At 42.0% G+C, this 16,388-nt stretch overlaps 1 protein-coding gene across 1 annotated transcript in view; it reads right to left on the reverse strand.

Annotated features, from left to right (window-relative positions):
- The window catches only part of RANBP9 (RAN binding protein 9), a gene marked incomplete at its 5' end in the record, with an annotated part of 90,158 nt that extends 74,114 nt beyond the window's left edge, over positions 1 to 16,044 (reverse strand). The window contains 2 exons of the mRNA XM_082664141.1: positions 1,184 to 1,295; positions 15,456 to 16,044. Coding sequence (XP_082520267.1) covers positions 1,184 to 1,295; positions 15,456 to 16,044 — 701 coding nt within the window. The remainder of the gene's footprint in view (positions 1 to 1,183; positions 1,296 to 15,455) is intronic.
- Between the last annotated feature and the right edge of the window lie 344 nt (positions 16,045 to 16,388).

The following is a 16,388-nucleotide window of genomic DNA, read 5'->3' on the forward strand; positions in this document are numbered from 1 at the left end:
AAGAACTGGCTTACTGAGTATACAGCAGTAGAGTTAGAAATGGTTACAATCATGTGCCTATTTCAATTTGGGGGTCTCTCAACCACTTTATCGTTGGCTTCTCTGATTTTACCTTTGGCTCGATCACCCTGGGAAAACTAAGGTAGTTAAAAAGTTATCGTTGAACCCAAGGTTTCACTTTGTACTTTCCGTATTGTTGACATTGAGAATATTCAGCAAATAAAGAGGAATGATCTACTGAACATACTTATTTTGTCAATTAAACACAGAAGAAGCACCAAGAGGGGTTAAATGACTCACTTCAAGTACAGGTAAACTTACACAGCCCCATAAATTTACCTTGGTAGCTGCACAAATGACTCTATAGATGCTTTAAAGGATCTCTGATACCACAATGAAGTTATCAGGAAATACCACAGGATAGATCCAATGATTCTACGTAATTAGCTCTCAATCAGAGGGATGCACCGAAATTCCCTGTGGAGCTTTCTCGAAATGCCTATCTTCCAAACTCTACATCTGAAAATACTGATTAAGGAACTTTTGGGGTAAGACCCAAACTACTATATTTTTAATAGTCCCCTAAGTGACTCTGATGTGTACACACACACACACACACACACACACCCAGTGATCTCAAGTTGAAAAGCAATGATATAAAAGTTGGTTCTAGCACCTACATGAAGTTCTCATTTGGAAGCTTCTAAACTACATCCTAATACTTGGGAATGGCCTCCAACTGAGAGCATACAAACATACAATTCCCTGATCTAAACCTAAAATTCTGAGGCCCCATCCCTGTAAAATATCTATGAATCACCTTTTGGTTTTGGTTAATTACCTTTGAGAAGATTTAATTTCTCAGCAGAATTCAGAAAATGGCAGTGTAAGAAAGGCATGGAAAATGAGTCATTATCTCTCTACTGTTTTATTCCAATTCTCCACTTTAACGACAAACCTACCAGAAAAACCTGGTAATTTCACCAACTCAAGTGTTAACTTCAACTAGTATTTAAGCAGAGCCAGGTACAACATGCTATACTAGAATATTCATATTCCACTTTTCCAATTACCAAAATTTCCCAAAAATTCCAATTTTCCAAATACATCATAAACGGTTATGAATCAAAGCAAAAATAATTACCCGTAAGCAAACGATTTTCCCATCAAAATGTACACTTACCCATCTCTTCCCTTACTGACGATTTTTACTTCAAAATAATAAATCCCACAGGCTGCTGGTATTGGATGCGTGGCACGAACTGAAGCTGCATCTTTTGGGGTTTTGCCATGACCTGCATAAGGAACAGGAAGGAAAAAAAAAAAATCAAGAGAGATAATCAAATGAAAATCTTAACAAATAATTCAGGAACCAATATGGTTTTTGAATGAGATACACATTTCTGCTTTCATCAGTACAAATAATCAAAGACTTAATAACACATTTATCATCACAATTAATCCAATATGCAAAACAGCCCAAGTTAAACATGGAACTCTTCACACTATTACTAGTTTTGATAAAATTTCAGAATCTAAGCACAGTGAACCTAGCAGTCCTTTATGCAAATTAAATAAAGTATTTTAAGGTAGCCGGTATTTTTAAGAGACAAAAGGATACACTTTAAGAACAAGATGAGAATATGATTAATTTTATTAGATCTAAATTTGCATATAATCTATCAAATTCCTAAACAACACTTTTTTGCCAAATGGCCTAACTTTTTAAACGAGAAGCACCTGTATCATACACTATTTTTTTTAATTTATTTATTTTGTTCTTGGCTGCGTTGGGTCTTCATTGCTGTGCACAGGCTTTCCCTAGTTGCAGTGAGCAGGGCTTCAATAGTTGCGGCACGCAGGCTCAGTAGTTGTGGCACACGGGCTTAGCTGCTCCGCGGCATGTGGGATCTTCCCAGACCAGGGCTTGAACCCGTGTCCACTGCATTGGCAGATGGATTCTTTACCACCCCACCACCAGGGAAGCCCTCATACACTATTTTTTTAAGTGAAATTTTTATAATTAGATTGAATTGGCAAAACAGCTTTCTTACTTTAAGAATTTACAATTTTGTTGGTTAGATCCAAACTTTGGATAGATTTTGATGGTTTCACTCATTTCATCATCCACATTTCAACTACCTGAACTTAACAGTTAGATGGGGAACAACGTAAAAGGAAAGCATTTGGTAATATTTATTGTAATATAATTCGACATAAAAATATTTAAGGGCTTCCCTGGTGGCGCAGTGGTTGAGAGTCTGCCTGCCAATGCAGGGGACACAGGTTCGAGTCCTGGTCTGGGAAGATCCCACATGCCGCAGAGCACTAGGCCCGTGAGCCATAACTACTGAGCCTGCACTCTGCAACAAGAGAGGCCGCGATAATGAGAGGCCCGCGCACCCCGATGAAGAGCGGCCCCTGCTTGCCGCAACTGGAGAAAGCCCTCGCACAGAAACAAAGACCCAACACAGCAATCAATCAATCAATAAATAGTTTTTAAAAATATTTAATTTCCTCTGGAAAATCAAACCTCCCAGATACCAAACCTGAGGAAGGCAAAAGAGAGCTTGGGAGACAAGGGCAGAGAGAGGTTACTATACACAGCATTCAAGGAGCCCAGGGCCTCACTTAGGACTCTCCTGGGCTCTATACTCCAGGAGACCTTTAGAAAATCTTCTCTACCCACCTTTACTCCACCCCAAGTCCTGGGAGAAATGCACACAGCCCTGAGATGGTAGAGACCAGATACACAGACAGATACACTTGACAGAAAGCCTGGGAGTGGTCTTGAGGCCAGTCAATTTTCCAAAATTGTAACTTTAGCAAAATTGCATTGTTGGTGTTTAGAAAAATTAAAAATTTTAATATGTAAAAAAAAAATCATTAATCTTTGATCATTAATTCTATCCAAAGGCTGATCCATAAAATTTCTTTGGTCAATTACAGCCTTCTGAGAAACATATCTAACCTCTCGTTGTCTTTTCTTTCTTTTTTAAGAAAGCAATATAATAACCATACTAATGCTGACATCTTTAGGGAATCTGTTAGATAAAGGCTTTTAAAATTGTTAAATTAGCTATTCCTCAATCTAACCCAGAGTTTTATTCACTAAGATCACCTCCCCTGTCCATCACCCAAGACACAAATTACGTTGAAAGCTAGCATGTGAATAAAACCACGTGAGCAAGAGAAAATATGCCCATAAAACCACCAGAAGAATAAAGCTGAAGTAGCATGTCAGAAAGTATTCAGAGAGAGTGAGTGAGACAGACTCCACAATCCCGAAAAGGGCCGTATGAGCAACAATGCTCCAAATCATTACTCAGGTGTTCTAGTTAGATATGCTTCACCCAATACAAACTTATGTCATTAATCTTTCAGTCAGACTATACCATTACCTTCATGGGTAGCAGAACTCCCCTTCTCAAATTTACCATGACTGTTTTAAAACTAAACACCTCTTATCAGTCAAAAATTATATCCTGTTTATACAAGAACCATCAAACACCAATGAGATCACATCTTCCCTTACCATACACTGTCAAATTATCAATGCGTATCCTACCATTAAACAGTTAAGTTTACACTTGCAATGCAAATTAGCACATGTTCACATGGCCTAAAAGGAACTAAATGAACTCAGCCACTCTATTACCATTCATAGATGTCTTAAGTATATGTCTCAGCAGGATGAACACTGAGAGGTGATAAACTTGGCTAGAAAGATAAAAATGGAAGCAGCAATGTACAAATGCTGATAAAACTGCTTTAATATATGTAGGTAGTATTTACATGGAGCTAAGCAGAAGAAAGTAATGGCATAAATCTGCAGAATGATACACTAATCACTTTTTAAAAACAGACATTTAATAAATTATGGTTTCAGCAAAATATATTTTTCGGTAACATTATGTTCAAATAATTGGCTGCCTGGGAAAAGGTCATGTAAACTAAAAGCATTTTTAAAATTTAGACAGTTAAAAATAAATCTAAAGAAAACCCCAATTAACCCAGGAATCCTAAATCAACTAGCCCTTATTTTTGGTTTTGGTTTTTCTGAAGAGAAGTGACCAAAACTTTTAGGGATAAGGGAATCTCAAAGTATACTTAATAATAGTAAGTGATAACAGTTGACATACATTTAATACTATGTGAAAGGCACCATTCTAAAAGCACTGTACTGACAGAGAAAACAAACTTATGGTTACCAAAGGGTGATGGGGGGGTGGGCAGGGTGGACAAATTAGGAGTTTGGGATTAACATATACACACTACTATACAAAAAACAGATAAGGGCTTCCCTGGTGGCACAGTGGTTGAGAATCTGCCTGCCAATGCAGGGGACACGGGTTCGAGCCCTGCTCTGGGAAGATCCCACATGCCGCGGAGCAACTGGGCCCGTGAGCCACAACTACTGAGCCTGCGCGTCTGGAACCTGTGCTCTGCAACGAGAGGCCACGATAGTGAGAGGCCCGCGCACCGCGATGAAGAGTGGCCTCTGCTTGCCACAACTAGAGAAAGCCCTCGCACAGAAACGAAGACCCAACACAGCCAAGGATAAATAAATAAATTAATTATTAATTAAAAAAAAGAAGAGGTTCAGAAGTTAATGATAATATGCTCTGAAAGTAGCTGGTATTCATAGAAATAGAAAAATAAGAATGCTATATGGATCATTAAAAAAAAAAAAAAACAGATAAATAACAAGGACCTACTATATAGCACAGGAAACTATATTCAATATCTTGTAATAACCTACAATGGAAAAGAATCTGAAAAAAATGTATATGTATGTATGTATAACTGAATCACTATGCTGTACATCTGACACTAACACAACATTGTAAATTAACTGTACTTCAATTTTTAAAATGATAAATAAAAGCACTGTATTTATTAACTCATTTCACATTCAAAACAACTTATGAAGTAGGTACTATTTATTATCATTTCATAGTTGAGGAAGCCAAGGGCAGATAAAGAAACTCAGGTCGTACTGCTGGGTGAGAATCCCAAACCAGGATTTGTGCTGGGATTTAAATTCAAGAAGCCTGATCCAGTGCGAGCTCTGAACCCACAGGAAAGATATAGTTACATGGAACGTTCTGGGATCACTTCACATGTATTCCCACCTCCTATTCTAGCTACTTTTGTGGGAAAAGAGAAAGAAAACTAATATTTGAGAGTAAACAATCTCTCAAAGTACTAGGTGCTTCTGTATAGATTTTTCTCATTCGACATCTGTGAAATAGGTATAATTTAACCTCATTTCTAAAAATGGAGAAATTCTTACAGAGATTATATAACTTGCCCAAAATTGGTAGAATCGTGCATTTAATCTATGTCTGATTTAAAATCCCCTACATCTTACCACTATGCAAAAATAACTGTAAAGAACTACAGAGTCATAAATCTTCAAGGTTTTAGTATATTCATTATGCTCTACCAAGACACTATAGAAAAATTCTGTAAATGTTAAAAGGATTTGTTCCATTTTAAAATTAACCTTAAGATGTAAAGACTCAAGAAAAAGTTGAGATATAAGATATTAATATCAGAGTGAAGAGCCTATTTCTAATAATGTTCATCAGCAGGAAGTTTATTACCTTCAATTCTGTGGTGACCAAAGTACAACCCTCACACTACCAAAGTGTACATTTTTAAAACCACAGTCTTCAATGTTAAGTGTTTTCTAGATGGTTCAAGAAGAAAATACATGTACTGCTTCAGGACTCTAAGACTAGCAAGGTCACCTCCTCCTATTCAGTCTGTTGACTGCATTTAACTGAAACAGAACGGGTTTGAATAAAGCCTTCCCCCAGACCCCTCCACTCTCCAACCTGCAGCCAAGTGCCGTTCTGAAAATATAAATCAGCCTTCCTTGTACCACTAGCCCTCAAGACAACTAACACTCCTTCCCATTCAGCCTAGAAAAAGATAAACTTCCAGAAAACCTTGTTTGATCTTGCCCTCCCTCTGCATTTTCCACCTCCTCCTTTCTGCTCCAGCCACACTGGCCAGGCCAGGCCGTGCCCAAGCTACTCCCTCTAACTGGAAAGCTGTGTACCCTTCCTTCTCAGACTGGCCAGGTCCTCCTCAGCCCTTCTATCTTAGTTCAAGTTTTACTTCCTCAATTATTCTTTCTCTAGTCTCTCTGACTCGGTCTAACCTTTTTTATATGCCCGCCACACAACATTAACACATGTTAACACTTAATTTTGATTATTTTATTGTTTCCGCATTTTAATTCCCAGACCTCTTTATTCCCACTGACTTCCATTCTAATTTCAATCATTCTTCCTGGAGCCACACTCTGGATGCTGACATCACCTGAAACTACTCCACCTCAGAAATATTAAATTGCAGTAAAGTCTGTTTTGCTACAAAGCACATTTCTTGAATACAAATTAGCCCACATGCACTTGATAAACATGGCAATGATATCAGCATAATAAAGAAGTCACTCAGCTCATAACATAGCTTTTCCCAGTACATTAATGAATTAAAGAGAAAATTTTAGCAATAAACAGAGGCCCTAAGTCAAAAAAGCTGGGATTCCTCCAGAAGTGCATTCCTATTGTGCCCAGTGTTTGGTGGCTTCAGGAACTGCTATACCTGCCACTGTATTAACCCATCTGGGGAAAATTCAAGTGCAGTACAGATCAAAAAAAGCTAAGATACTTCCTCTTTGTTTATATCAGTATGGACTCATGCATCTCATGCATATTTATTTTATACTTTGGGTTATAATTCAAGACTAGTTCATTTCTTTTGTTGCTCAAACTGTTCCCCGTTTAGCCACTGGGAGCTTTTTCAGTTGCCTGCTCTGGCGCTCTGACATACCTCCATTATGTGTTTCTTGTTTTCGTTACTTTCTGGCACTACAAGATGCTGGAAGCTCATTTTGTGCATTTCCTACCCTAGTCCTAGAATCAGCCATTTCTCCAAGGGGTCCTGGCTCCTTTTATGGGCAAATGGCATTAGAATCCAAGATCTAGGTACTAGGTATGCTCACAGTTACTGGGGTGTCATTGCTTTTAGGCCCTCTCATTGACAAGAGCGAAGAAATATATGTGTGTACACTAAACCCCTGTATATACACACATCTGTGCTTTTTATTTAATCATCTGTGTACATATTAAACTGAACATGAGTTCATACTACTGTCTCCGGCTCTAATCCATTACCATGTGGATCATTCTAACCACTCCAGTGGTGAGAAACCCAGCTCCCACTGTGCACCATCCACTGATTTAACTGTTAAGTTCTAGTATACATGGACAGCAGTATCAGAATTGTTAACTCATATCCCCCTGGGATGCAACTTATCAACAAGAATTCAGTGCTTATATAGTTTCTTTTACCTTTAGTTTTACAGACTCCACTGATTTCCAGTTACTTATTTAGGTCAGTGCCTTTTCCCTCCTCTTCTGAGATTGCTTCATATATTTGTAATATAGTTACACTGTTTTGTCACATGCTACATTCTACACTGGGATTCCCCCCCACCAAGTGACTTTCTAAAAAATATGTACCTATTAAGGTTCACTCTTTATGTCCTAAAATTCTGAGGGTTTGATGAGCACACAGTGTCATGCAGCCACAATTACAGCATCATACAGAATACTTTCATTGACCTAAAACATCCTGTTCTTCGCCTCACTCGCCCTCTCTCCATCCCCTCAAGCCCCTGACAACCACTCATCTTTTTCCTAGCTCTATAGTTTTGCTTTTCCAGAATATCATATCACTGAGATCATACAGTATGTTATCTTTTCAGACTGGAGTCTTTCACTCAGCAATATGCATTTAAGATCCATATGTGTCTCTGTGTGGATAGATAGCTCATTTCTTTTTTATCACTGAATAATATTCTATTGTATGGATGTACTGCAGTTTATCCATTCACCTACTGAGAGACATCTTGGTTGTTTCCTGTTTTGGTGATTATGAGAAAAGCCGTTATGAACATTTACATGCAGGTTTTTGTATGGGCGTAAGTTTTCAAACCAGTTGGGTAAACACCTAGGAACTCAACTGCTGGATCATATGGTAAACTATGTTTAGCTTTGGTAGAGACTGCCAAACCATCTTCCAAAGTGGCTGTATCATTTTGCACCCCCACCAGCAGAGTATGAGAGTTCCTGTTGCTCTCTGCACCCTCACCAGCAGTTGTCGTGGCCAGGCTTTCTTTGGATTTTAGCCATTCTAATAGCTAAAGCTAAGCATTTCCAATTGCTTTAAAAAAAAAAAAAAAAGGTGAAAAGAGCTAAACCCTGAATCAGATTTTTATTTTTGATTAAACAGCTGTCAAGAACTTACATCTCTAACAAGGAAGACCAAACCCCAGGGTTGAAGGCTGTGAAGGATCAGCAGCCTGTGATGTTGGGCACACATGGGAGTGGAAATTTAACTGGGCTTGTATTTTATTAGGACTGTTATTTCTGTAGTGCTCTGGTTACAAAGTTCCATAGGTTTTAAGTGGTCTGCCCCAGCCCTATTTTTCCCATAAGCCCTGTTACTTTTAGTGCGCAATTCTGTGAAAAACATTAAGTTTTTCCAGCAACACAATTTTGGCATTACAGTGGAAATACCGACATCTTCCCCTAGGACACACCCCCCTATCCTCTCCCCTGTCTAAAGAATTCACTCTGCACTTCAAAATTCAAGGAACTCCAGGGCTTCCCTGGTGGCGCAGTGGTTGAGGGTCCACCTGCTGATGCAGGGAACGCAGGTTCGTGCCCCGGTCCGGGAAGATCCCACATGCCGCAGAGTGGCTGGGCCCGTGAGCCATGGCCGCTGGGCCTGCGCGTCCGGGGCCTGTGCTCCGCGGCGGGAGAGGCCACAACGGTGAGAGGCCCGAGTACCGCAAAAAAAAAAAAAGTCAAGGAACTCCAGTGCACTGAACCCTTTCTTGTTTGTTTGTTCTTCTCTTTCCTCTTCCAGGATGGTATACATGGTAATTATTTAAAAGCTCCCAAATATCTTGATTTCCCTCATATGCCTATCCTTCCATCAAACCCAGCCAGCAAAACCACAGCCTTAAATCAACATTATAATCCACCTTCCCTATTCCTGCACTGGGCAGCTGGCCTTTGCGGAATAAAGTCCAACCGTCCTGCAAACAGTCACCACTGTGAACTAATGATGTCAGCTGGCATTCTCCACTGTTATCAATACCACACAGCAATCTTTAGAAAGATGAAGATGGTCCACATCTCCATCATTCACTTTAGGCTTTAAGTCCTCTACCTGAATTCAGTGAGCAAACTACCTCACCTCCTCTATCACAAAACGGGACTGAAATGGGACTCCAACATTATACCATATACCAGCCATATATATATGGTTACGTTCTACTCTCCTCTCACGCATTACTAACTCGTCTGTCTACACCAGTCCACCTCTTCCACTGTTATCGAAGGAACAGTACGTACTCCTCTCCTCTTCAAGGGCAAGCATCTTAAGCTTCTGAACCACCTTCCTCCCTCCAAGTCCTTACTCTGTCAGCCTCCCAAGCTTGTATTTTCATCCTTTCCCTCTTTACTCTCCTTCCCTTCGATCTATAAGGGCACAGTGTCCCAAAAATGTATATCCTTCTCACAAAATTATATGTCTCTGTGTTATAAATCATTGTCAATAATGCACTGGAGTTGGTGGTTAGTATAATGAACTTTTTTTTTTAACTTTAAGGTAATAAAACCAAGTATTGGTACTATTTATCTTATTTGTTAAAACACATTAAATTCTGTAGACACTTATTGAGACTCCATACCTTGCACTAACATCATACTGTCATCTAACTTACGTCACTTCAGTTTTACCCACGCAGCCAAACTAAAACTAGGCCTACTTAGAAATGATACAATAGTTTCTAACACAGTACCTTCCAAAGGGTTTTCTAGGGATAATTTTAAGTATGTGGATTTTCATCTTACATGCTGATGTTATAAGCTAATCTCCAGATACAACATAACTCCAATATCAATCATTAAAAAAAAACCAAAAACCCACAGCTGCCCTAACCTCCATTCTCCTCCAGGTATTGACTAATCTCTTTCCTCATCTATATTTCTCAAGAATAACATATATTCACTATACTTTCTGCCTGGTCCCTTCTACTGACCCTGATTTCTGCCCCCATCACTCAATTCACACTGTTCTACCTAAGGTCACAACAAACTACTTTCCAAATCCAGTGGAAATTTTTCTGTGCCTAAGTCACTAAACCTATATGTTGCATTTGACACGAAAGTTCACTTCCTCATTTCTGACACTCCTCTGCTCAGCTTCTGTGACACCACCCTCCCCGCTGTCCAGGTGCCTCTTAACTACTCCTTCTTGGGCTCCCTGCAGTCTTTTAATGTTGGTCTTGCTCAAGGTTCCATCTTTGGCCCACTGCTCTTCTCACTTTACTCACTCTCTCTCACACTCTGAGTTTCAACTACCAGCTACAGGCGACTCCCAGGTCAGTCATGACCTCAGCCTCTCCTCCAGGTTCAGCCCCTCCTAGGAGAAACTGACCCCCACACTGTCCCTACTGAGAGGAGTGGGGTCCACACTGTCCTTCCACCAGGAGGACATTTTGTATTTCATAACAACCCTCACACCCCTACAGCTGATTCAACACAGGTCAGCATCTATGGGAAGGCCACCAATTCACTCCACAGCACAGAATGAAAAGCTCTGCCCAACTAAGAAAGACGGCAACTAGCTAGGCCAATCTGCTGAGTCTCTTGGGAGTTTAAAATAGGAAAAAGGATAAACCAGTTAGTAGGGAAAAGAACAGAAAACCACCAGAAACTAGCACTGTAGCTGAATCATCTGAACATTAGAATAAAGTGACAAATCAGGAACTCCAGCTGTGGTGATGACACAGAGCCACCCTAACTCCAGAAGACCTCTTTCTGTTCTTTCTCCAACGCTATTTCTTTGGCTTCTTCTGGTTTACATGGTCAGATCACATGGCTAAGATTGCCATTTTCACTTACCTCTAAGTGTACTGTAATACTTCCTTGCGATAATTATTTGCTTCACGGTTCACTGCAAAAACCTAACAGGGCTGGAAACCCAGCATCAGCCTTGATTTCTCCATCATTCCATCATATCCAGTCAGATTTACTTCAGCACAGATCACAGATATGTCTGCTCTTCTCTGCCCCCACCACTGACCAGTTCAGGTCCTTATTTCTTATGTGGTTTGCAACAGCCTTCTAAATGAGTCTGCTATTTCCAGGCTTGTGTCCTTGAGTCCACCTCCCAATTAGTTGTATAATCCGACAAAGATGAAAATGAGCCAGTCACTTCCTACTTAAAATCCTTAGATGATTCTTTGTCTCCTACAGAATAAGATCCAAGCTCGATAAAATATTCTATAAGGCCCCGCATGATCTTTTCCCAGCTGTACCTTGTCACACACTTAAATTCCAACAACCCCATATTGCTTGTAGATCCAAACATATAGAATAATTCTCTCCTCTATGCTTTTGTTTATGCTTTTTCCCTTGTAATGCCCAGCCCCTCCTCCCCTATATCATACTCATCTTTCAAGACTGACCGCTGGCCTCATCCCCTTCAAGAAGCTTTCCCTGTCCCACCAACTTCACCCCTGACAAGGGCAGCCTGCAGCAGATGCTCCCCCATCTTCCACAGTACTCTATGACACTTCCCTACTACACACACTGCTTGATGTCCTTTGAGCTCTTCGAATTCAAAAACAGTGTCTTATTCACCTTTGAGTATCCAGAACCTGGCACAAAGTAAACACTCACTAAAAGCTTGCTGAATAAACAAAATGAATAAATAGAGAGTAAGGTATATATACAAATTGTCTAGAAGAATATCTGCCCTACAGCAATTGCTCAATAAATCATTACCAAAAAAAAATCATTACTATTGTCTACTTCTGTTCAATATGATTATTAGAATCACTTAATCCTTGCAGTTATAACTAGCATTCTTAAAGCTCAATTTTGGCAAAGGGATCCCTGGGAAAGCTTGGTTTTTAAATTCCTTGATTTTGAAGCACATTTTTGTATCACCTCCCATAAATCTCTAAAGACATTTCTATTGGTAAGCAAGCAAATATGTGTTGAGATACTTATTCTACATGCAAGAAATTAGATAAGCAGTTAAACTGAGGACACGTTAAAGGCCTAGTGACTGGTGATACGGAGGGGGAGGGGAGCTGGGCATACCAAAAGTTCAACCGATTTGGTCACTGTTAATAATACTTCAGTTAGAAGGTGCAGTTCACTATTCATTTCTTCCTATCATTCCCAACTTTCACTTATCTTACATTTCTTCTAAGCTGCCCTAAATCAGTATAATCAAAGCGTCTGGACTTTTCCATGGCATTAGTGTGCTCCAGGTAGCACTTTCCCCAGAGGAAGTACTTTCAACATCAACTATTCTTCAAAGTCAACTATTCTTCAAAAAGTTATAAATGTGATCACTGGATTTTAACTACTTGAGATAATTAAGTCTCATACAAATTAAAATAGGCAATACAGTGTGGTGGAAAGAACACTAAATCTAAAATCAATGAAAATTAGTTTCCAATCCTGGCTTACTTGTGACTGGGAAGCTCTAACTTCCAGGTGCTCCCACTTTTTCTCGTCTTAAATGAGAATTCCACCATCTTATGCAAATTCACTAACATGCTCCTGAGTGTATGTATCAAAACGCTTGGCAAAGTAAACAAATCGTGGTAATTTCACAAATATAAAAATGCAACCTGTAACTGAAACATTTAGACTAATCAAACCCATTGTCACATTCATTAAAATGCTTTAAATTGGAATAAAGTGATCATTATAACTAGGTCTAAACTTGTCACATTTATACTTATTCAAAGCTGACAAGAATTTCAAAAACAATAGGGGCCATGCTTGAGGATTTCAACAGTTGGTGTGTGACTGCTAAGCAAAAAGACTTCTAAAAATTTTTAACAGGTAGTAAACACACCCAATTCCTCTGCAATCCAATCAACTTGGTCTGTATGGCTGACACTGTTTAACATTAATCCCTTCAAATCATTTAAGGAACCCCACTGTTTCCAAAAGAGTAACTCCAATTTAGAAGAATAACATCTTCAAAACAGAATACGTTCAGACCAAAAGAAATTTATATTTCAAAGGTAAGAAAAATCCTCATCATATGGAAAATAATTATCATCAATCTTTTGAAATTCTGTAATATGCAAAAATACTTTAAGAACAATAGTTTTTAATGTTATTTTCTGACTTCAAATTTGCTTACCACTACCTAAGACACTTCCCCCTTGCTTAGATGCCCAGTAACTTCTGGTGTGGTCCACTCTGAAGGCACACAGAAAAACAACAGGAAAAACACACAGGCACATATTAAAATAACAAGACGAGGAAGAGGCAGTAGAAGGGGAAAAAGGGCCCGTGTTTGTGACAAGGGGGAAGGGAGAGACAAAGGGGAGATAGAAAAAAGCGAGAGGAAAGAAAAAGAATGACAAACAGCAAAATCTGTTCTTCCAGAAATAATGGTTTATGTTTACAAAAGAGTGAAGTTTCCAGAAAGTGAATCTTAGTATTACACAACAGAAAGTAATAAAGAGGCCAAGAGGAAAAATAACTGAGACAGCAGTGTCATAAATATTCCAAACTCCAACCAATTTCACATAAGCTGCACTTTTGCGTGACCCAAATCATCAATTTTATGTAAAAGTAGTTAGTAAAACTAGTCAAGGCATGTTACAGTGCTAAATAGACTATAATCACAGATCTTAGATATGGAAATTCAGAGCTGGAAATCTCCTTACCAACACCCAGCTCAACTCCCTCATCACTCAGAGGAAGAAACTGAGACCCTGTCTGGTAACATGCCTAAAATCACAAATGATGGCAGGACTCGGAAAGCTAGAATTCTTTGTTCAATAATCTCTTATATCTACTCCCTCTGATTTTATAAGCCAACTATCAACCATCAACCATAAAATTTAAAGTAAAGTTTTGTGGAGTCTGACAAAAAGCATTCTGGTAGCCAGATCAGAAGTAAACACTTCATACATAGCACTGTTCACACAAATTAAAACACAAAATTAAACAACAGCCTTCACAGGATATTAACAAAATGTCCTAACTTAAGAAAAACCAAAGGTCCAATATTTGGAAAATTTCAGCCACTTAGATTAAGAAGCATAACATTTAAAATTGAAAGTACTTCTCTGGATCTATGGATAAAAGGAAGGAATATTCAACAAGGCCTATTTTTGTGCGTTATTCTTTGCAGCCAAATCATTTGGAAGACTTCGGTGGCCATTCTCGTTCCTGATTAAATAGTAACTTATTTATCAAGGTTCTTCTCAAATTTCAGTCCAGTAAACTTTAAGAATTTCACCACAATGGTTGTTTATACCCTCTATATCCATGTCACTAGGATCTGATAAAGACCCTCCCTTTGAAGCCAATCAAAATGAGGCTGCTCTGAATGTAAAAGCAGCAGGTTTGGGGCCTAAAAAACTGGATTTGTTTCCAGATAGACTGACACATTGGATTGATTTTTTTCCCCCAGATAAGTAAATTTGATGCGTGTTATTAATGTGGGCTACATTTCAAAAACTCCCAGAGCAATTTATAATTTTATATACAACTGATCTGCTTAAAGCTTTGTTTTAACATAGGAGAGGTAGGTGAGGGAGGAGGAGGAGAGCACTAGCCTAAGGCTTTTTTTTTTAACTGCAGGTGGAAAATAGGAGCCAATTTTCTTTAAAATGCTAAATAACGTTTTTAACAAATCCCTGTTTTCAACGAGACTTTCATAATGCCAACATATAAATACAGGGCATATCCAATCAGTCGTGGTAGGTTACTGCTCCCCTAAGAAAACACGTACTCCTGAGGTTTCACCTCTCGCACCCTCCAGTTGCTTTTAGCAAGATACACTGACGGCAAACTTGGGGCCCCGGCCCGTGTGTTCCCCTAGACAATCTCTAGCTTAATTTGGGGCAAAATCCTCCACTGATTACTCCTCCCCCTATACATCCCTGATCTCCCTTAATTAGAAATTATCCCTCAGAATCGTGCCTCTCTTCCCCCCACGTAAGAGGAGAGCGCCTGACCCAACACCACCTGGAGAACAATGTAACCCAACTCCGAGCCCATAGATTCCTCCATCCCAGCCCTACGATTTATCTCAAAGGGAAATCAGAAAGCGAGTTATGTCCTGTCATCCTGGATTCCCCCGAGGTGTCCTGCTCCTGGCCTGGGATTACCAGCTCCATTCTACCCAGGACCATTATACTCACCTTTCCCTTCCCAGAATCGCCTGCTTTCCCTCGCACCTCTCCCCGCGACCCCAATCCCACCCTGGGAGCACCAGAGCCGGCGGCGAGTCCCCTCCGAGGACACCCGGCCCCGGGAGGGCGGGGGCGGCCCGAGGGTCTGCGGCCCCACTCCCACCGCAGGACACACGCCCAGTACCTTTGTAGTGCACCCGCAGGTTATTCTGAGACAGGCCGATGTAGCTGAACTTGTCCTTCGGGCTCCAGGACCGAGGCAGCGGCGTCTCCTGCTCGTCCACGGCCGGGTAGAGGCGCTTCAGCCGCCGCTGCAGCTCCTTCTCCTGCTCGTTCAGGGCCGAGTCCCCGTGCGGGAAGGGGGCCGCAGCACTGCTGCCCGCCGCCACGGCCGGGGCCGGGCCGCCTCCGGCCGGGCCGGGGCCCGCGGCAAGACCCGGGGGCGCAGGGGGCGCGGTGGCGGGGGCGGCCGCCGAGGCGGGCTGCGGGGGCGGGGGCGGCGGCGGCGGGGGCGGCGGCGGCGGCGGCGGCGGGGCCGCGGTGGCCGGGGGCGGCGGCGGCGGCGGCGGCGGGTGGAGGAGCAGGGCGGCCGCCGCGGCCCCTAAGCCGCCACCGCCGCCCGCGCCGCCGGGCGAGCCGGCCGGAGAGGAGCCAGCGCTGACGGCCGGGGGCGCCGGCAGGACGACTCCGGACACTGGGGCCACGGCCGCCGGCGGTGGCGCCGGCAGCTGCTGCTGCTGTTGTTGCTGCTGCGGCGGCGGCTGCCCGGACATCCCGGCCGCGACTCAGCCTGCGGCCACCTCCACCTCTTCTCTCCTTCCTCCTCCGCTTCCCGGGGGCGCTGTCGCTGCGGCCGCCGGCACCAGGCGCCCAGTCCGCCCGCCCCGGAAGCAGGCGGCGGGCCGCGCGCCGAGAGGGAGAAAGCACGACGGTTGGGGGGCTCGGAGCCGGGGGAGTGGGCGCCAGGCCCGGGGAGGTCCCGAGAGAACGCTGGCCGGAGCGCGGGCGCTGGCCCGGGACGAGGCGCTGAGGGCGGGGGCGAGGCGGGGGCGCGGGAAGAGAAGGCGCGGTGGCAGCAGCCGCGGCCGCTACTCTCGCGGCTGTTTCCCGGCGGGCG

The sequence above is a fragment of the Grampus griseus genome (genome assembly GCF_964374135.1).
Source record: "Grampus griseus genome assembly, chromosome: 10".
In the NCBI taxonomy this organism is placed as follows: Eukaryota; Metazoa; Chordata; class Mammalia; order Artiodactyla; family Delphinidae; genus Grampus; species Grampus griseus.